The sequence below is a fragment of the Loxodonta africana genome, chromosome X (assembly GCF_030014295.1).
Source record: "Loxodonta africana isolate mLoxAfr1 chromosome X, mLoxAfr1.hap2, whole genome shotgun sequence".
NCBI lineage: Eukaryota > Metazoa > Chordata > Mammalia > Proboscidea > Elephantidae > Loxodonta > Loxodonta africana.
Genome location: NC_087369.1, coordinates 158,770,063 through 158,792,198, shown reverse-complemented (window position 1 = coordinate 158,792,198; position 22,136 = coordinate 158,770,063). Strand labels below are relative to the sequence as shown.

General features: G+C 42.1%; 1 protein-coding gene across 1 annotated transcript in view; it reads left to right on the top strand.

Moving 5' to 3' along the window:
• The first annotated feature begins 321 nt into the window (after positions 1-321).
• The window catches only part of LOC111747805 (MAP7 domain-containing protein 3-like), a 32,961-nt gene continuing 11,146 nt past the window's right edge, over positions 322-22,136 (top strand). The window contains exons 1-9 of the mRNA XM_023539453.2: positions 322-655; positions 4,937-5,041; positions 5,396-5,497; positions 13,285-13,622; positions 14,238-14,332; positions 14,599-14,810; positions 16,081-16,216; positions 17,470-17,617; positions 21,718-21,823. Coding sequence (XP_023395221.1) covers positions 322-655; positions 4,937-5,041; positions 5,396-5,497; positions 13,285-13,622; positions 14,238-14,332; positions 14,599-14,810; positions 16,081-16,216; positions 17,470-17,617; positions 21,718-21,823 — 1,576 coding nt within the window. The remainder of the gene's footprint in view (positions 656-4,936; positions 5,042-5,395; positions 5,498-13,284; positions 13,623-14,237; positions 14,333-14,598; positions 14,811-16,080; positions 16,217-17,469; positions 17,618-21,717; positions 21,824-22,136) is intronic.

Here is a 22,136-nt window from a genome sequence, read left to right as displayed (position 1 = left end):
TTGGCCCCTACGACCCCTCACTGGGCTTCTTTCTCCCACTTGGGCCTTTCTTTCCGTCGTGTTTCAAAGACTAGGAAACTCATGGCACAAGTGCACAGGAGAGGCAGTCAGCGCCCCTGAACTGAGCGAACAATGGAAGGCTGGAATGTTACTGCGTTGCAGGTAGAGGTGATGAGCAGAATAAAGGAACAGAAGGCCAAGTCAGTGATGATTGGCTGGTCCTGAGGCTAGGCGAAGGGAGAGCTTGCCACTCAGGCTAGAGTCTCTCAGGAGGTGGTAGAGGCTGCTCCGCACCTCAGGAAGTGGTGCGTGGCAGGCACCATGGAGAGCCCGCAAGAAGAACCAACGCGGGCGCGGCGGCGGCGACGGCGGGGAAGGCCACCGCTTCCGCAGCCAGAGCCAGAGCCTGAGCCTGAGTCGGAGTCCGAGTGGGAGTCGGAGACACCGCCCAGGCCCTCCCCGCCCCCGGCTCCCGTGCGGCCCCGGGCCGGGATTCACCCCCGGGCGCCTGGCGTGTGGCCTGACCGGGAGAAGCCCCGGTGCGCGAACCCTATAGTCTGGGAGCCGCCGGAGGTCATCCGCTGGGATTTGAAGAAGTGGGAGGAGACCGACGCCTACTACCGCACATCCCTGAAGGGGCTAAGGCAACAGACGGGTGAGCGGGTCGGCGGCTCCGGGGAGCTCAGGCCTGCGCGGTGGTGGGCTGCCCGCGGCCGGGGGCCTTTGCAGCGGTGTAGCGGGCTCCAGCAAACTTCCCTCGGAGTTGCCCCGCGCCATCTGGTCCCCCTCACCCCTCCTGTCCTTCAGGGTTCCCGGGGCGGGACGCGGGCGGTGGGCGGGTGGTTGGTGGAACGCTTGGCCAGGGTCACCAAGGGCAGAACTCAGGCGCCAAGGGCTGCAGTCCGGCGGGTGGGCGGGGAGGGGGGTGGCGACGAGGCTAACAGGCGTCGCTGGCCCGGGGAGGGGGGTGACCCCGGACCCGCGACGGCAAGAGCCTGGCTAGTGGTTGGACGGCGACCGCCCGCGCGACCTAAGGCAACTGCCCCTCAACCGGCCGGGAGTGCGGGGACCACGCGGACCCGCGCGTGGAACTGCCGTGCGCCTGGGGAAGCCCTTCCAGGCGGGGGAGACTTGGAGTCCCCTGAGTCTGGGCTCGCCCCCTTTTGCTTTTGAAACCGTTGCCTCTTCCAGAGCTCCTCTGCACCCTCTTGCTCAAGGGCCGGTCAGGAAGGAGCTGTCGGGCTGTTTGTTTCTCCCAAAGTTGGGATGAAACTTGGCTCTCTGCTCCTCCTGATTTGCATGCTAACACGTGACTTCGACAAGATGTCACCTTCCGTGGGACATCTTGCAGTCCCTAGGCTGAACTGAAGGAGAATGAGCAGTTCAAAGTGCTGTCTTCTAAACTGGTTCCATCACCCAAAAGTTTTTTCCTCCGCGAAAACCGTGAATTTTCTGAGACTTGGCACCATGTGTCCAGGAGATAGCGCCACTCGCTACCTGAGCGCGATCGAGTTTCTTGCTTTGCAGAGGGTCCTTTTTCGCCTGCTTTCAGACTACTTACCTCGAGTATGAGTCTGAGTACAACAATTTTGTTGACTTTACTGAAATCCTTAGGAATTTTTCATTGCAGTTAAAAAATTGAGATCTGACAAAAAAGATTAGAAGGCAATGGGGTAGTAAACGCCTTGAACCAAATCCCCAAAGAACGTGCCAGTAACAAATACACTTTCATCGTTCAGTAAGAATTTTCCATTCTCTAGTTCATGGGTCTGGTCCATCTAGAGAGTTTGCAATAAATTAAGATGATTTTATTGCTTTTTGACACCTAAGGCTCGCTGACATTGCTTTACATTAATGATTTCTATTAACTCGTACTAATTCCAGTGTGCTAAAGGAACTGTGAGGAGCCGTGGTCGGCAGTGTGAACCCCCCAGCTAGCTGCTCCACCTCGGGGCTGGTGGGGTTTGTGGCAGTCTGCTTCCTTAAGGATTAACAGCCTTGAAAACCCTATGGGCAGTTCTACTCTGTCCTATAAGGTCGCTGTGAGTCAGAATCCACTCCACGGTTCACAACACCAACAACCAAGGAGCTGTGGTCTGTATATCCCCTAAAAAACCAAAAAGCCCTTTGCCATCGAGTTGATTCCGACTCATAGCAACACTATAGGACAGAGTAGAACTGCCCCACGGGGTTTCCAAGGCCCGCCTGGTGGATTCGAACTGCCGACCCCTTGGCAAACAGCCATAGCTCTTAAGGACTATGCCACCAGGGTTGCCATCCCCTAAAAACATTTGGATACTGAATTTTGGAAAGTGTTTTAATATTATGTATGGGACAGTTGCTGGAATTCACAATACTTCAAACCAAAAAATTAAAGCAATGCAAAAAAAAAAAAAAAGCCTTAACCCAGAACCCTAGTTTACATCCTTGCTTCCCACTTCATGCCAGGAATTGAAACATGACATGTTAGACTTTCACAGAGCACCAGCTTGACTAGAACTGCCCCTTGGGCTCAGCGTTTTCTTGAAGGGAACAAGGACAATGAAATGTCTTTGCTCACAAGCCCGTTTCTTCTCCTGTTGGACTCCTGGCTCCAAGAGTTAAAACATGGCCTGAGCAGATAACTTACTTGGCACAGTAGAGAAGAGCATCTATAAAAACTGTCGACATACGTACATTATACACAGTACACATACATGTTTATCGAGTTATGTTTACAAAACACACATGTTGTACGTTTTTTTACAGAAGTGTTTTAAAATAATATTTTAAAATAATATTTCAACCAAGTAAGCATAGGAAACATTGCCACGGACTCATCACCTTTCTCTTCTGTTTTTCTGAATTGACAAATGACTTCTCAGTTTAGAATAAATTATTCCAAAGAATATTTTCTGCAGATGCGGAAGCATCTACTGAGACTGAGAGCCAGATTGCAGATTTTTAGGGCCACAGAAACCTGAAGGTCATCTAGCCCAAGTGTCTCATCTATAAATCCCGTGCAGCTTCACCAACTCGAATGCGCACTCTAATGGGGAGCTTAATATTTTTCCAAGTAGCCATTCCATTGTATTCTGCTTTAAATGGTAGAAAGTTATCTCTAATTTTCACTATCTTCCAGACATGCTGTCTTGTGGATTGCACTTGATGTCTTCTGGAAGTCAGCCCTGTGACTTTGACTGTTGTTTTAGGCAACAGTTTGCAAGTCGGCCTTATTTTTGTGGTTCCCTGGCTGCAGAATTCTTACTTTGGTTTCTTATGAACTTTTTCCTAATAGTTTCCCACCCTCTTCCTGGCCTAAGGATGTGTAACCTGTCATAATGTTATGAAGAGAGGCCCTTGGCATCAGTGGAATGGATCCCAACTGCTTTGAATTTGGGTGGATCAAGGGGCAGGGCCAGCAGCTGTGGGGAGAGTCAGCTCTTCCTGCTCCTAGCTGCTGCTTGACTCCCCAGCGGGAGCTCAAGATATGGGAGTTTGTGGCAATTGCTCATTTTTATTGTTATCCAAATAGCAGTGAGTAGGAACCCACTCAGCAGCTCCTCCAAAGAAAGGCCTGGAGACCTGCTTCAAAAAGATTACAGCCAAGAAAATCCTGTGGAGCAGTTCTACTTTGTAACACGTGAGGTTGCCATGAGTCAGGGGCAAACTCAATGGCAGTGAACAGCAACAAGTACTCAATCTATTCATCTGCGAAAATGAGTTTCATGGTATGGTATTCTCTGCCAAAACCGTAGTCCTTTTTGTGGTAAGAAAACTTGTGATGCACTTTTGTGATCTATACCCTTTGCTGCCTAATAAAAATACTAGCTTATGTGATCTAATATTTCTAGTTAGCGCACCAGGAAGCATCTTGGGGGAAAAGGTCCTGGAGAGATGGGGCTAGAAATTTTATGTTGAGCTCTGAGGGGGATTTCAAGAGCAACTGCTGTAGCAGACAATTTAGAATTGCTGAATTAGTATTACATGAGTGTTTGTCATTGTCATCATGTGGTATTAAGCACTTTGAGGTAACTGTCCTTGAGCACAGCCTTAGGAAGATTATTGCCATGCTGAACAAGTTGTCTTGAAGAAGTATCCTCCTTCCTTCCTTCACTTCTGCCCTTCCTTCCTCCCTTCCTTCTCTTCCTTCCTTCCTTCCAGCTTGCCCTACTAGAGCCAGACGGTGTGTGTCTTTTGGGGTGGGGGCTGGAGAGAAGCAGAAACTTTCCACTACACTGAAGTCAGTAATGAGCTTTCTATTCAATAGAGAACCTCAACATTTGAATGACATCTTTTTTAAAATCTATTACATGCATTTCTTTTTCTCCAGTGTCTAAAAGGTATTCTTTAATTTTGGCTCCTAGCTTCATGCTAGTGGTTCTTAACTGATTTGGGTTTGTTTCATTCTGACACTTACTAGGTAGATAGGATGATTGGATACGTAAGAATCTCCACCCTAAAGGGTTTGTCCACTTTTCCCCTGAGAGGAGAATGGTTTTCTTTTGAATGTCTTTTACAAATTTTCTCTAAACTTGGACTGTTCTTAGCCACAGCACAATAGTACTCTCTTTAAGAAGAAGAAGAAGAAATTAGGTGGTTATAAATGATGAATGTTGTATTTTTAAAATCTTTCCATTGCTATATTTCAAAGTAAATTTTAAACCCAAATGTACATTTTTCATTTATTTATAGTTGAATCAACACTATACATTTGGATCTTACTTCTTTCTGCCTGATTTTTTAAACAGAAATATGCATGGAAGTGGTGGTGGGAATAACGAACTAATTCATAGAAAAGTTAATGTGATTTTTATACAATCTAGCCCTTGAGAAGTAGGTTATATTTTATAATAAAGTTCCTTTTTACAATTAAACCAAGTTCTGATTTCCCCACTTACTACCTGTGTGACCTGGGAAAATTATGATTACAGTAAATTTTATATCTTCTTCTCAGTCAATAGACATCCTATTTCTCCTGAAAAACCTGAACAAGAAAATGCTCGCTTCGACAAATATGGGTTTACATCATCTGCAGGTTTTCCAAATCCCTTTAGTAACGGTAAGTAGTTATTTCGTGTATTCTACTAAGTTACCATCGAATGAAAACAATTCCTTATATGTATTTATACACTACCACTTCTTCTTTAGACTGCAGAACATTTAGATTTATTTCAGAAGAGCACCACACGATTCTCCAGTCGACAGAGAGAGGGATGGCATGACTATTTTATATTTTCACTTTCTAGTGTGAAGTTTGGGGATGTAGAATCTCTGCATAATATCTGAAATTAAGTAAATTCTTATAAGCAAGGGTGAGAAGATAAAGGTTTGAAGAAAGGAGTGGTTCACTCCTGAAATAATATATTTAATTCTTTTGTGAAAAATATAATGTTCCTTTGTGCTTCATCTCTAGTACCAGACGAAAGAAGCAGAATCTCCTCTTTAGCTACAAAAGATATGAAGCCGCACGCATGTCCTGAACCGGAAAAACCACCAAAGGAAGAAAAACCACATGGTTAGTCATTTCTAAGAAACATCTAAAGTAGTGCTTTAAAAGAGGTCAATGTATGTCAAGACTGACATGCTTGTGAAGTCAGGCCTAAAACTGGCAGCCAAAACACTCTTTTTTTTCTCTCTAAAAAAAAGTACCTTCCGTGCCATGCTTATTTGGCTGAGGCCAGATGAGTCTGTCTCTAAATGAAATATATAAATCCTACCATCATCTGAGCAAGGAGTCTCTACTGAAGCTGAGGAAATAAACCATAGGAAGTCGCAATAGATAAGAGAAATTTGTGCTGGAGGATTTGATTCACTTCCGACATTTCTTGTTTCTCTGTCAGCAGTTTGCGTTTAGAGGTCCTGAATTACTGGCCACATTTGGAACCCTGTTGCTTCACAGCATTCCTCACATATTCTTTGTGCACGTTTTCACGGCTGATGGTTGTGCCCAAGATGTCATAATTATTACTAAAAAAAAAAAATTATTACTAAAGGACTTCTTTATTTAGAGTCGTTTCCCTTTTAACATTTCCCTTTCTGACAGGCTTGTTGCTTTTGTGTTTTACCCGACCATCCACTGACAGAAAACTCTCTACTAAGTTTACTCTGATCAAATCCTGTTGGTGCAGGTCAAATGCCACTGTCACAGGAATCTTTATGAACATCAAGATTTAATGGGGCAAAATTTTTATGACAAAAGCCACTCTTAACAAAAGAACTCAGTCAATCCCTTAGAGCTTTAGGCAATGGCTTTGACCCCTGTGGCTGTCAGTGACATATATCTGTAGGAATTCATGTGAAATCATACAGAACTTTAGAAATTCAAAATAATTATTAACATTCTTATGTCGTATACAACTTTTTCTTTATATGTGGGTTCTTCCATAGAGACTCCATACAGTGGGGTATGGTTCTGCTAAATAGATTACTGAGATGCCTTCATTGGGGTTATTGCGGTGTGGTGTGGTGTGGCCTTTTCCCCCTTATTGCAGGAAAAAATCACTTACATAAAGGATAGGGCAGTCCAGTCAGATGGCAGTGTCCGGTCCCGTTGTGTTAAGCGTTGCTGTCACCGCCTCTACTTTGAGGCTGGGGAAGTTATCACTTGCAGCAGTTCACGTTGCTGTCTTGGCTTTGTGTGTATTTGTGAGACCCCACATTGAATCCACTTTGATTTGTTCTCATTTAGTTCGTTACTTGTATGGCAGCCCTCAGGAGAATGCTTTTGTCAGTCGTCTGCTTGTCCCAACAGAAGTGCCATTGTTGTCGTTGTTGTTAGGTGCCGTCGAGTTGGTTCCAACTCATAGCGAGCCTATGCACAACAGAACGAAACACTGCCTAGTCCCGAGCCATCCTTACAATTGTTGTTATGCTTGAGTTCATCATTGTAGCCACTATGTCAATCCACCTCGTTGAGGGTCATCCTCTTTTCTGCTGACCCTATACTCTGCCAAGCATGATGTCCTTCTCCAGGGACTGATCCCTCCTGACAACATGTCCAAAGTATGTAAGACGCAGTCTCTCCATCCTTGCTTCTAAGGAGCATTCTGGTTGTACTTCTTCTAAGACAGATTAGTTCATTCTTTTGGCAGTCTGTGTTCTAGTCAATATTCTTTGCCAACACCACAACTCAGAGGCGTCAATTCTTCTTCAGTCTTCCTTATTCATTGTCCAGCTTTCACATGCATATGACGCGATTGAAAATACCGTGGCTTGGGTCAGGGGCACCTTAGTCTTCAAGGTGACATCTTTGCTCTTCAACACTTTAAAGAGGTCCTTTGCAGCAGATTTACCCAATGCAATTCGTCTTTTGATTTCTTGACTGCTGCTTCCATGGATGTTGATTGTGGATCCAAGTAAAATGAAATCTGTGACAACTTCAATCTTTTCTCAGTTTATCATGATGTTGCTCACTAGTCCAGTTGTGAGGATTTTTGTTTTCTTTATGTTGAGGTGCAATCCATACTGAAGGCTGTGGTCTTTGATCTTCATTAGTAAGTGCTTCAAGTCCTCTTCACTTTCAGCATGCAAAGTTGTGTCATCTGCATAACGCAGGTTGTTGGTGAGTCTTCCTCCAATCCCGATGCCCCATTCTTCTTCATATAGTCCAGCTTCTCGGGTTATTTGCTCAGCATACAGATTGAACAGGTATGGTGAAAGAATACAACGCTGACGCACACCTTTCCTGACTTTAAAAAATCAATATCCCCTTCTTCAGTACGAAAAACTGCCTCTTGATGTATGTAAACGTTCCTCATGAGCACAATTAAGTGTTCTGGAGTTCCCACTCTTTGCAATGTTATCCATAATTTGTTATGATCAGCACAGTCAAATGCCTTTGCATAGTCAATAAAACACAGGTAAACATCCTTCTGGTATTCTCTGCTTTCAGCCAGGATCCATCTGACATCAGCAATGATATCCCTGGTCCCACGTCCTCTTCTAAATCCAGCTTGAATTTCTGCCAGTTCCCTGTCGATATACTGCTGCAGCCGTTTTTGAATGATCTTCAGCAAAATTTTGGCTTGCGTGTGACATTAATGATATTGTTCTATAATTTCCACATTTGGTTGGATCACCTGTCTTGGGTATAGGCATAAGTATGGATCTCTTCCAGTCAGTTGGCCAGGAAGCTGTCTTCCATATTTCTTGGCATAGACGAGTGAGCACCTCCAGTGCTGCATCTGGTTGTTGAAACACCTCAATTGATATTCCATCAATTCCTGAAGCCTTGTTTTTTGCCAATGCCTTCAGAGCAGCTTGGACTTCTTCCTTCGGTACCATCAGTTCCTGATCATAGGCCACCTCTTGAAATGGTTGAACATTGACTAATTCTTTTTGGTATAATGACTCTGTGTATTCCTTCCATCTTCTTTTGATGCTTCCTGCGTCGTTTAATATTTTCACCATAGAATCCTTCACTATTGCAACTCGAGGCTTGAATTTTTTCTTCAGTTCTTTCAGCTTGAGAAATGCCGAGCATATTCTTCCCTTTTGGTTTTCCATCTCCAGCTCTTTGCACATGTCATTATAATACTTTACTTTGTCTTCTCGAGCCGCCCTTTGGAATCTTCCGTTCAGTTCTTTTACTTCACCAATTCTTCCTTTTGCTTTAGCTGCTCGACGTTCGAAAGCAAATTTCAGAGTCTCCTCTGACATCCGTCTTGGTCTTTTCTTTCTTTCCTGTCTTTTCAATGACCTCTTGCTTTCTTCGTGTACCATGTCCTTGATGTCATTCCACAACTTGTCTGGTCTTCTGTCACTAGTGTTCAATGTGTCAAATCTATTCTTCAGATGGTCTCTAAATTCAGGTGGGATATTCTCAAGGTCACATTTTGGCTCTCGTGGACTTGCTTTGATTTTCTTCAGTTTCAGCTTGAAGTTGCATATGAGCAATTGATGGTCTGTTCCACAGTCAGCCCCTGGCCTTCTTCTGACTGATGATATTGAGCTTTTCCATTGTCTCTTTCCACAGATGTAGCCAATTTGATTTCTGTATATTCCACCTGGTGAGGTCCATGTGTATAGTCGCCATTTATGTTGGTGAAAGAAGATATTTGCAATGCAGAAGTCATTGGTCTTGCAAAATTGTATCATATGATCTCAGGCATTGTTTCTATCACTAAGGCCATATTTTCCAACTACTGATCCTTCTTCTTTGTTTCCAACTTTCACATTCCAATCGCCAGTAATTATCAATGCATCTTGATTGCATGCTCGATCAATTTCAGACTGCAGCAGCTGATAAAGATCTTCTATTTCTTCATCGTTGGCCCTAATGGTTGGTGCGTAAATTTGAATAATAGTTGCATTAACTGGTCTTCCTTGTAGGCGTATGGATATTATCCTATCACTGACAGCGTTGTACTTCAGGATAATCTTGAAACGTTCTTTTTGATGGTGAATGCAACACCATTCCTCTTCAAGTTGTCATTTCCAGCATAGTAGACTATATGATTGTCCAATTCAAAATGGCCAATACCAGTCCATTTCAGCTCACTAATTCCTAGGATATCGATGTTTATGCGTTCGATTTCATTTTTGATGATTTCCAATTTTCCTAGATTCATGCTTCATACATTCCAGGTTCCAATTATTAATGGATCTTTGCATCTGTTTCTTCTCATTTTGAGTCGTGCTACATCAGCAAATGAAGGTCCTGAAAGCTTAACTCCATCCATGTCATTAAGGTCTACTGTACTTTGAGGAGGCAGCTCTTCCCCAGTCATCTTTAAGAGCCTTCCGACCTGGGGGGGCTCATCTTCCAGCACTATATCAGACAGCGTTTTGCTGCTTTTCATAAGGTTTTCACTGGCTAATGCTTTGCAGAAATAGACTGCCGGGTCCTTCTTCCTAGTCTGGAAGCTCAGCTGAAACCTGTCCTCCATGGTTATCCTCCTGGTATCTGAATACCGGTGGTGTAGCTTCCAGCATCACAGCAACACACAAGCCCCCACAATATGACAATCTGACAGACACGTGGGGGAGAAGTGCCGTTAGCTAGAAGCAAAACTGTTGCTTCTTTTTATCCACCCCTGGAAAAGATCTTTCAGGTAATAGCCATTTGGGAGAAAGCTTAGGTGTTAGACTTTGCACTGAAAAATAGGCTGCACCACTTAATTTGTTACATTTAGGGAGAAAACTAATTTAAATCAATAGTTAGAAAATCAGTAATTTTACTTAATGCTTTATGTTGCATATTTCTTTTTTGACTTCTAGCATGATAGTTACTTGGTTATAGGTCATCTGTAGGATGAGAAAGCTAACTTTGGTGGTGGTTTCAAAGCTCTGTGGGTTGCTTGACGTGCACTTAAGTGAGGTCACTGCCTTCCAAAAAATACTGGATTTAAAAAGGATGGAAAAACTTAGTATCAAAGGAGAATGTTTCCAACTCCACTCTCTTTTTTTTTTTCCCTAATTTATGGAAGAATAGCAATGAGCTCCTTTTCCACTTTTAAATAGGGAAATAAAGATTGTTGAAGTAAAAGAAAACAAATCTTCAGGATTATGTGGACTTTCTGATTTATAGGCCACCCAAACATGCCTGTGGGACCCAAAAAAAAAAAAAAAAACCCAACCCCGTTGTTGCTGAGTCAATTCTGACTCACAACAACCCTGTAGGACAGAGTAGAGCTGCCCCATAGTGTTTCGAGGACCGGCTGGTGGATTCCAACTGCCAACCTTTTGGTTAGCAGCCAAACTCTTTAACCACTGTGCCACAAGGGTTTCCACCTGTGGGTAGCAAGACCCAAAAAACCGACTGTGTTCCATAAGGTTTTCAATGGCTGATTTCTTGGAAGTGCCCTCTGGGTAGACTCAAACCTCCAACCTTTCTGTTAGTGGCCAAGCTTGTGAAATGTTTCCCCACCCAGGGACTGCCAAAAGAAGCCATTAATATTGGAAAACTTGAATGCATTGTTCTTTCATTTTTTTTCCTCTTTCTCATCCAGTCCACTTTTTCCTTTCTAGAATATATCCCAACTCCTTTGCTTTTTTCTGTCAATATTCTTTACGATTACTAAATGAATCAAAAATGCTACCATGGACTTTCTTGTAGTGCAGCCTTGCTTCCTTCAGTTCTAATTCCTGACTTTGTTTCTGCCATGTTATATATATGACAAATTATTTTCTGCTAGTCTTCCCCAGTCTAATGTAGGATATTTCTGATTACCTTTATTTTAATTTATCACAACCCCATCAAAAACTCACTATTTTGTCTTCAATTTGTATCAAAACCCACTGCCGTCGAGCTGATTCTGACTCATAGCTGCCTTATAGGACGGAGTAGAACTGCCCCATATGGTTTCCAAGGAGCAGCTGGTGGATTCGCTCCAGCTGCCAACCTTTTGCTTAGCAGCCGTAGGTCTTAACCACTATGCCACCAGGGTTTCCTAAGCTAATGAAAACTAGTTATCCTACTTAGGGTTCTGTAAGTTTTTCTGTAGCACAGAAACTATTGGTTTTCAATAGTGTGACTGTTTAGGCACATGCTGATAGGTAAATAAAATACTTTCTCCACCAAAAATGAGAAACTAATAATAGCATTTAATTTTGTCAAAACTTTTATTTGTAAGTAGCCAGTCTTTGGTAATTTGTTCTATTTGATGAACTCATGTTGCCAAGCCTTAGGAAAGCCACCACCAAATAAGTTTTTGAAAATGTTTGCTTTCATTATTTACACAAGCAATAAATATTTAGTATAGAAAAATTTTTTGATGTAAGCAGCTATTATCCCAACCCACATCGATAACTTAAAATTTTTCTTTGCATTTATTTATGTTTTTCACAAAATGGGATCATAACCCACTTGTACTTAAACTCAATATCTACCATTTTCCCTGTCCAAAAATTACATTTTATTACTCATAGTGATTGTTTTAGTATAATCCATATCTCCTGTTGACTATTGGGACTATATTTTCAGCTGTTTTAATATTATAAACAATGGTATAGTAAGCAACCTTGTATGTACACGTTTAGGTACTTATCCGATTTTCTCCTGAGGATAAATATCTAGAAGTGGTATTGTTAGGCCCCCCAGGGAGGCTGTACATAAATCTGTACTTCCACCAGCAGTGTGTGAGGTGGCATGGTTCCCAACATTGCTATTATTGTTTCCCCCATCTTAGCTGACAACTGATTATTTTGCTTTTTTTTTTTTTTTCGGTCTTTGTCCATTTCAGGAAACCCTGGTGGTGTAGTGGTTAAGTGCTACGGCTGCTAACCAAAGGGTTGGCAGTTCAAATTTGCCAGGCGCTCCTTGGAAACTCTATGGGGCAGTTCTACTCTGTCCTATAGGGTCACTATGAGTTGGAATCGACTCAGTGGCACTGGGTTTGGTTTTGGTTTTTGTCCATTTCGTACATAAAAAATATTTAGCTTTTCAAAGCTGGAAGAAACCTTGGAGATCCAACCCACTGCGATGACTGTTCTAGTACATGCTTCAGTATTGGTGAGAAAATGCTCACCCTTACATTATATCCTAAAACAATCAAATATGGAAACCCTCGTGGTGTAGTGGTTAAACGCTACAGCTGCTAACCAAAGGGTCGGCAGTTCGAATCCACCAGGCGCTCCTTGGAAACTCTATGGGGCAGTTCTACTCTGTCCTATAGGTTCGCTATGAGTCAGAATCGACTCGGCAATGGGCTTTTTGGGTTTTATAACGGTGTACTCTCTGACCCTAATGAAGATATTTAGGTTACTTTTAAGGGGTGTTCAAGATCTTGTAATTTTCTGTGAAAATGATTCTGGAATACAGTGTGATTTAAATAGAAATGGCTTCTTGCGAACACTGACTTAGGAGAAGCATCTTATTTTCATCTGTAATAGAGTACTACTTTCACAACTGTTGATTTTCCTTCTGAATTATTAACCTCATGACGGTCCCGTCCTGAGTCTGTGATCCATTTCACTAAAGATTCCTGTGTTGTGTGTAATCTCTGTGGTTTCCTAATAAACACAGTCTCCCTGTTCTGTGTTCCTACTCTTACACTGTAAGAGCTGTGGTGGTGCAATAGCTAAGCGCTCAGCTGCTAGCCGAGACGTCAGCAGTTTGAACCCACCAGCTGCTCCACAGGAGAAATGCCTGACGATCTGCTCCCGTAAAGATTACAGCCTAGAAAACCCTATAGGGCAGCTCCTTTCTGCCTAGTTCCTTTCTGCCCTATAGGGTTGCTATGAGTTGGAATCGACTCGATGGCACACAACAACAACATTCTTATAATGTGTACTTTTTGCATTTTTGTCTTGTCAATTTTCTAACTTCTTGGAATTTCACCCTCTGTCCTCATTCACCTATAGGCATCGATATACTGCAACATATAAGGACGTCCTTACGTAACCAGAGTAATAACGAATTGAAGCCTACTGTCATGGCTCCTCAATTCAGAGTAATAATGCCTCACCAGGCAAAAATAGAAATCTCTCCCAAGGTAAAAGTAGAAGTGTCCCCCAAGGTCATGGTGGAAGTGTCACCTGAGGTCGTTGTGGAAACTACTCCTAAGGCCAAGGTAGAAGCCTTCCGGAACACCGGTGCGAAAGCCTGCAACAAAGCCAACATAGAAACTTCCCCTGTGGAAACGCTTCCCAAGGCTGGAGTCGCAGCATGTCCCAAGGCAAAAGTGAAAGGCTCAATAAAGGTTTGTTATTAATCACCATTTATCAACTCGACTGCAGCAGGTTTTTTTTATTGACAATTTTTCTATTAAAATGTGTATACTTAGTTGTACAGATCATGATAGGTCAGATTTCACAATATACCTGACTTCTTATTTATAGTATTCTGCAATAAAATTTCTCCAGCAGGATAACTTGTTTAAACTAATCCCTTAAAATTCTCTGATATTCATTGTACCAGAGGTTTCCCCACAAAAACTGGAATATTAGCTAACTTTTAGTGGAAGAGAGCAAATGTAACAGCTTATATGAACTATGTTTCTAAACTCTGAAGAAAACTTTTTGAGAAGGGTTCCAAACCCTTAAATAGGATTTGGAAATGAAATTAGGTTTTGAAGAAAAAAAAAAACTTTAAAGTTTGTTGTTTCTGTAACCTGCTTGAATTGTATAATATGATTCGCTAGTCTGGAAGACAGTATCTCTGTACCTACTACTAAGAGGCATTAAGGGAAATTGTTAAGCATTAAGGAAAACTGGAACTGTAATTGTGTTTTATAGAGAATATTTTTCCCTTGAAAAGCCAGCTGCAGTAAAATAAATGTTAGTAATTTCTTATCTTACCATACTGATCTGTTCAGAAATCAGAAATTGTCAAGAAGCCAGCATCTTCGAACGTATCACGTTACAGACGGCCATCTTCTGCAAGCAGGCAGCATCCGCCCTCTCCCGGCAGGTAAGTAGCTTGCTCATCGGCAGCTGCGCTGGATAAGTGTTTACCAGGACAGATTTCACCAAAATGAAATAGTGAGGTATGCCTGGTAATGTAAATGTAAAGAAAAACTTTTTTTTTAACCTTTAGATTTACTTTTGTCTGTTATAAAAATTTCCAGATTATGATATCGTTATCTCATGATACCAAGACATTATATTTTATGAAATTAGCACTCCTTCATGACAAAACCACATCATACTTGCTCATTAACTATTACATTTTCCCAGCAGGCAAATCCAACAGAATAACTCTCTGTCGCCTTTACCTATCATATCAAGACAGTCAGCTACATCTTCTGATGTTTATAAAGTAACACCTGTTCAAGACACCCTGTGTGCACCAGATACATTAATAAGTATTACCAAAAAGAGAAAAGATGCCGTTTCTAAAGCCATTAACAAACGTCAGGCTCCGAGCCACAAAAATAGGATCAAGGAAGGTAAGTTCTTTCACCAAGAACTTTACTTTGACCACACCGAAACTCTTAAGGTAACTAGCATGGTTTGGGAATGGCCAACTTCATTTTATTCCCCAATTTAGAGAAGTTTACAGCGTGATCTTTCTTTTAGATCAAGAGAATTTCACAAAATACTGGGACACTGGAATGCATCTTCTCTGCCTGCTTGTTCTTTATAAAACTTCTTACTCCCACCCCCTTGTTGTTTTGGAAAATTCATTTTTGGAACCAATGTTAGAAGAAGTTCTGGTTGGACAAGAGGATTGGCCTAGGTGATCCCTACTGTCCCTTCCAGCTCTGATTCTGGATGGTTCTTTGAATGGCCCTAAAGTATTTCCATCATCAGAGAGAACACATCTACCCATTTGCACATGGGCAGGTTTCCATCCAGAGATGTAGGTAAGCTGCCACAGGCAGACCATAGCATGTGACACATCTTGGTTTGCACAGTATGTGGGTTCCTCGAAGTGCTGTGTTGGTATTTTGCCTGTCACATATATTCTTAATACCTGAGGACATTACTTAATTTTAAACACATGAAGGCATTTTACTTTTGGAAGGAATTCCACAGTGAATCCTTTTGTGATAGAAGTCATCTTTCCAAGTGTTCATTCCTGATATCTAAAAAAATTTTCCTTTTCCTATGTGGTTTGTTTAAAATGAGGGAATTAGGCATGTAGACTAAGTTACTAGGCTAACAGGCCTCCAGGTGGTCACCTATTTTCCTAATAGCTGTGGTTTCTTTAGTTTCTATAGTTAACCACTTTATAATCAACCAAATACAGTAATATACTGCTCTCAGTGTTTAGCTGAACAGTAATTATTTAGTAAAAACCATGTACAAATCTCAAAACGTGTGCCGGTTGTATTTTTGTTTAGTCAAGCATTTAAGATTTTTTTTCTGATCCTTTGACTCTAGCATAAACGTGTCTTCCTCTATACTCAATATGTTTCATCTTTTCACATAGGGTCAATTTATTCAACTGTCCTAAAACAGCTAAAACCAAAGTAGGAGCACGTTATTCCATTTTAGAACAAGTAGTTGATAAAAAGGAACAAAATGCTACTGATGTTTTGAGGGGGGAAGTTGGGTTTTGAGCACAATCTGTAGATGACTTCTTGTTTATAGAGTTTAGAGCTATGCACATACTGCTTGGCTTTTGAATGTTTATGGTTGTGTTGCACCTCTTTGTTGAACTGAGGAGGCAGCAAGTTTCCCAAACTAATTGTTTCCTATGTTTGTTTAAACTAGAGGCCAGCGTTAAAAGCATATCTGAGACTATGAGTGTCGAGGAGATAGCAAAACTCCTGGAAGAAAAACGACGTCTTGCTCAGGAATGGCGAGCCAGAGAAGAAGAAGACAGAGCAAGAAAAGAAATACAAGAGAGGTCAGCCCAAACTCATCCTTTCCATACTGTACGTTGTGGCTGGCTTTGACTTTTGACAAAGGTCCAAATTTTGAAAGTCGTAAATTTATTTTCAAGTGAGGTGTCTTATAAATTGTAAAAGACTAATTGACTTTTTCTTCCGTATGAATCAGAAATGACTTATGGCCTTCTAAACAAGTACAAAAAACTTCCCAAGCCTTTGTCAGTGGCTTAGCAGAGAGGCCACTGGTCTTCGGGTGAATGCTTAGCCCTTTTTAGGCTCCATGAATCATGTGCCAGTAAGATGTGAGATACAAATGCCGAAAGGGAACCTAGCTCTAGGCCAGGCTCTGGTCTCTCAGCAAGAGCAATGGAGTGATCACACAAGAGTGTTTTCATTTGCATTCACTGGTCTCAGCCCCTTATTTTTAAAGACTTTTGTAACTTTATAATTTGCAAAACTGCAAATTATACTTAATCCTGTTTTGCTTTGCGTGCTGTCCCATGACCTTTGTGACACCTGAGTCTCATCAGCCAGGCAAGTTATTGCTAGAATGCTGTCCTGTGGGCAGCAGGGCACATGGACAGGTACAGACATTCAAACTCAGTCTGAGGTTTTCTGGATCCTTGGTCTTGAGGCCCGTTTTATGTTTGGTCCTGTGATGGAAACCTCTGTCCACTGCCTGCAAGGAATAACTGCACAACTCTACTGCCTCTGTTCTTAGGTATTAAGTGTTCTTTGAAACACAATCAACTACTTTCCATGTACTTTCTGCATTAAAGGAGGAGAAGGGGATATTGTGAATGGCAAAAGACTATAAATTATATTATTCATCTCACATAAATGACCTAATTAATTTCGCATTTTGAAAGCCCTGAATACCAGTCACTGGACGTTCCTCATCCAGGCACCACCAGACACTTCTCTGAATCGCCCTTCCATTCCCATGTGAGCTGGGGTGTGGCCTTTTGGAGGATCCCGTGTCTTTAAAACAGTTAAGAAGGAAGGAGACTTTGTCTCTGTCATATGTGCGTGTAAGATACAAAGCAGTCTACTACTTGATAGAATTCTTTTCCTACTCTCAAGGGTTAGTTTCCTGCCTTTAAAAAAGGGTGAAATTGTGCAAATCCTGCATGGTAACAACAGAGAAAATATGAATCTGGTGTAAAATGTATACTACACAAGCAATTTAACTCTAAAAATGCACATACTACTGCAAGCTGTATATGGTGGAGACCAAGATAAATACTAACTGTTACTTAAATATTCCCAGTGTCATCTGGAAAATGAAAGTGCTGGCAAAGAAAGCAACTACAGGACTAGGCGGAGATTTCTCCGTGTTTGAAGATGACCAGCGACGAAAGGACGTGAAAACGAAGAAGGGATATCAGAACTACCAGGATCGAGGAATACCGTCTCAGGTTTGCTGGCTCTGCACTTTATCAGGGGAGAAGAACCAGTCGAGAAAGTTCAATTGAAACCCAAAGCACAAATCTCTCCCTCCAAGAAAGAAGATGAGCAGTTGCAGAGTTCCTGTCTGCATTTTGACATTAAAAACTAGTTGTTGTCGACTGAACTCAGACTCTTAGTAACCCCATGTGTGTCAGAGTAGAACTGTGCTCCATAGGGCTCTCAATGGCTGACTTTTCAGAAGCAGATCACCAGGCCTTTCTTCTGAGGCACCTCCGGGTGGGCTCAGTCCTCCGACCTTTTGGTTAGCAGCTGAGCTCACGTTAACAGTTTGCACCAGTTTTTGTTTGTTTTTACTTAATTTTTTTTTCAGTATGTATTAGGTGGTGCATTGGCTTATCCAGGTCACTTTTAGAACTCCTTCAGAATAATACCTAGTACCCCTCACACAGACCTTGGCCAATTTCTTAAGTTGTTGTTAGTTGCCATCAAGTTGTCACTGACTCATGGTGACCCCGTGTGTCAGAGTAGAACTGTGCTCCACAGCGCTTTCAATGGCTGATTTTTTGGAAGCACATCCCCAGGCCTTTGTTCCAAGGCACCTCAGGGTTTACTCGACCCTCCAACCTTTCTGTTCGCAGCCAAGCAACATTAACCATTTGTAGCACCCAGGGACTCCAGATGAAAAGACTCAATGGCAACTGGTTTACTTTTTTTAATTACACTCTAGCTGCCGTCTAATACCACTGCAGGCTACTCTCAGCCACTCTCAGCCACCCTTGGCAATATCCTAGAATGAGACAGGGGCAACTTAAAGATCAGCAGCCCTTTAGTTTGTCTACATAAACAAAATAGCAGTCTGGTGACAGCAAATCCAAATTGCTCGCACAGGTTTAACATCCTGTGTCAGTTTTCCCAATTTTGCATTCTGCAGTGCCACACACGACACTCACAACTACACCTCCCACCCCATCCCCCAACAGAAAAGAATAACACGAATACCTCTAGGAGTTTCATCAAATCAACCAGTAAGAATGTCTCATCCATCCACATTCAAATCACTACGTAAATAGATCCCCAGACTGTATGAATTATTAGCATTGCCAATTTCTATTTCCAAGTTTAGTGTACCACTCATGAAAACTGGCGATATGTTACAGAAAGGATAGTAGACATTTGCATTCGATGAGGAAGTCCCTTTGAGAAGGAATTCTCCCAGTGCTTTTGATAAATGTAAGAGTTGTGGCTCCGGTTGCTATGTTACTGGCTAGCTACACAGTCACTTATTTTTAAACCTTATGGTCTGATGTTCCTCATGATCACCTTGAGCTCCTGGAGGAGAACAACGTGCCTTCTAAATCTTCAAGAAAATATTTAGCCTGGTTTCGTGCATTCTAACAAGTGCTTTGGAGACTAATAATTTATGAATGTCATGTATATGAGAACTCTGGAGCAAAAGATGCCATTGCTTTGTTACGCTGGGTAGTGTTTACTGCTGAATTCTTTAAACTAGCATTCTCTGGTGTTGCTGAGATAGAACTAGATTAGGTGGTATTTTTGTACAAATTGCTTAGAACGGGGATGCCAAAATAAAAATTTAGGAGGAAGCTGAGAAAGAGAAGAAGGAACGTGAAAGACTTACGTTGCAAAATTTGTAGGAAAAGATTGGAGAGAAAAAAGGTACTCTATGTTTTTTGGGTTTGATTTTTTGTTTGAAACAGCAATGGACACACGGTATCAGAACATGTTTTTGAAAATCAGAAATAAGTTCTGTGCAAATGCCTAGTGGTTTTCCCACTATACTCTTTCCTTATCCAAGGATCTGACCTCTCCTAAATGGAAGGCCCTCTTCTTTGATTGGCCATACCCACTGGTGGCCATTACATTGATGCCTCCGTTGACCTGATCTCTAGGAACAAAGTTCATTTGAACCAAATTACTGGAGTCGTGGTGGGGGCTGGTGGCAGTTAGAGTTTCTTCTAAACTGGACCAGAAATGGCAGCAACTGAGTGAGGAGCGGTGGCCAAAGGGCAGGCTGTTTTTAAGGCAGGGCCTCACACCTGTCACTCACATCAGGGAGCAATGAGGTCCAGGCTGAGGTGCTGCAGGGCCTCTCTGTCGGTACATGAATCACCCTGAGGAGGCCAGGGAGCTGCAGCTCTTTTTTCCCACCTTCAGGACAAGAAGGGGCACTGGGGAGGGAGTTCTTCTCCCTCCCTAGAACACATCTCTCCTCTGTCTCCTGTGTTTCTTCTCTTTCCCGTAAAGAAATCTCTGATAGTGTCGCATCACTGGGACGCACTTTTCATTATGACCGCTTTCGTAACAGTCTTTTGAGGCTAAAATTAAGTTAAAAGCTCAGATTGGCATGCAGTAATATGTGCTTAGTCTTAAATAATGAATTTCCACGACTGCTAAGTTAGGAGGGAGAAGTTGTCACTGGGATTTCTATGTTATAATAACAAGTACAACTGCCGCCATTTAAGGCACTTTATAGATGAGTGTGAAACTGGAATTAGAAGATGGAGCCTGGTGTCCAAGGGCCTTTTGTTGGTTAAGTTTATGGTTTTAGACCAATCACAAATATTGGCCGCTTTTGCAAACTGGAAATAATCAACTTCTTCAGGACCGCTGTCTGGTTTTTAATCTGTGTTTTCATGTTTGGATTTTTATTTTCCTTTAAATAGAGAATAGAGGAAATTATGCAAAGAATGAGAAAGAGCGACATAAATTCTTCCAAAGTCAGTCTCCTGACCCCTACAGGCGGTGTGTAAGAATTCCTGTTGCTTCCCATTCTTGCCGACTGCCTCGTCTTTGCCAGTCTGGTGGTACTGAAATATAGTATCGTATTTGCATTTCCCCGATTATTTTACTCTCTTGCGAGAGATGCTTGTTCAGGTCTTTTGCGCATTTTGCTTTTGGATTAATTTGCCTTTTTCTGACTTGTAGTTCTTTAAATACTCTAGATGCGTTATATATGTTGCGGATGCCTTCTTCCAGCTGATGCCTTGTCTTTCTTTTAACGTTGCCTCCTGCGGAACAGACGTTCTTAACTTTAACGTCATTGGACCTATCAATAGTTTCTGATGGCTGCTGAGGTTGAGAACTCTTCATATGTTTATTGGCCATTTGGATATCTGCTTTGGCAAAGTGTCTTTTCTCAAGTCATCTGCACATTTCTTCTTTGGTTATCTGCCTTTTTCTGATTGATTTGTAGGAGTTTTTACCTACCCTTATGAATCTTTTGGAAATGTGTATTGCAGGTATTTTCTGCCACACTGTCATTTGCCTTATAGTCTCTTACTGTCTTTTGCTGAACAGAAATTCATAATTTTAATGCACTCAAATTTATCCTTTGTTTTTCCCTGATGGTTAGTGCTCTTTGGTTCTGTTTTATATACATTTGCTTCCTCTAACTTCTTGTCTTTTAATGGATTGTATGCATTCAAGGCTTTTTTCCTCCATCTTTAGAGTCTATGCCGCAAAACTGGTATGTTGCCTGTTCACCATTCCCTGGCTGTGGGCGTTCATATATTTAGGTAGCGCAAGAATCTAGAATAGAAGTGTCATTTCTGAAAGGTACTGGGAGTTACCATCTCAAAGATCGTTCAGCTCGTTGGACTGAGAAATTTTATCACAAGCAACAGCAAGGAACTTTTTAGCTATTCAGCATTTGGCCCCACCTTGTAGGAGCCCTGGTGGCACGGTGGTTAAGCATTTGTCTTCTAACCTAAATGTCTGCAGTTTGAATCCAAGGTGCACCTTGGGAACCCTATGGGGCAGTTCCACTCTGTCCTGTAGGATCAGTATGACTCAGAATCGACTCAAGGGCAACAGGTTTGGGTTTGGGTTCTTGGGTTAGCTAAGGTAGGATCCCTTGTGGGCAAAGAACGAAGGCCAACCCAAAGTAGCTGGAAGACACAGCTCGGACCATCTCTTCCTGCCTCTTGTAGATTCTTGGGGCTATTTAAAGAGCTTAGGTTTTGCCTTTGAATTGCAATGCTGACAGTTAACAACCAGTCCAGCCCTTTGAAACCTCTCTTCTTTGAAATAACTCAGCCAGGATGATTGACCGTTAGGCATGATCGTGGTTTCCTGTTTTTAACTGCAGGCCTCAGGGACACCTGGATACAACAGGGTGGAGGCGGATGAGACAAATGATGATGACGGAAGGACAGGATCTGATGATGAGTCATTAGATGAAATGGCCTCTTCAGGTTTGCTTGCCTTTTGAGTTCTGTTAGTCACCGTTTAGGAGCTAGCCTGCCTAGGTTCATAGCCAGGCTCCTCCACATCTAAGCTGTGTGGCTTTGGCCAAGTTACTCAACCTTTCTGTCCTCAGTTTTTCCCACCTGTAAAAGAGGAAACTAATGTTTTCCTCCTCATAGGGCAGGCATGAAATTTCAACAAGATAATCCATGCCATGCTAAAAATAGTGTCTGGCATATAGTAAACTCTCAATAAACATTAGCTGCTGCTGTTAACTATTTTCATGTTGTGCTAATAGATGTGATTAGCTAGTAGATCCTA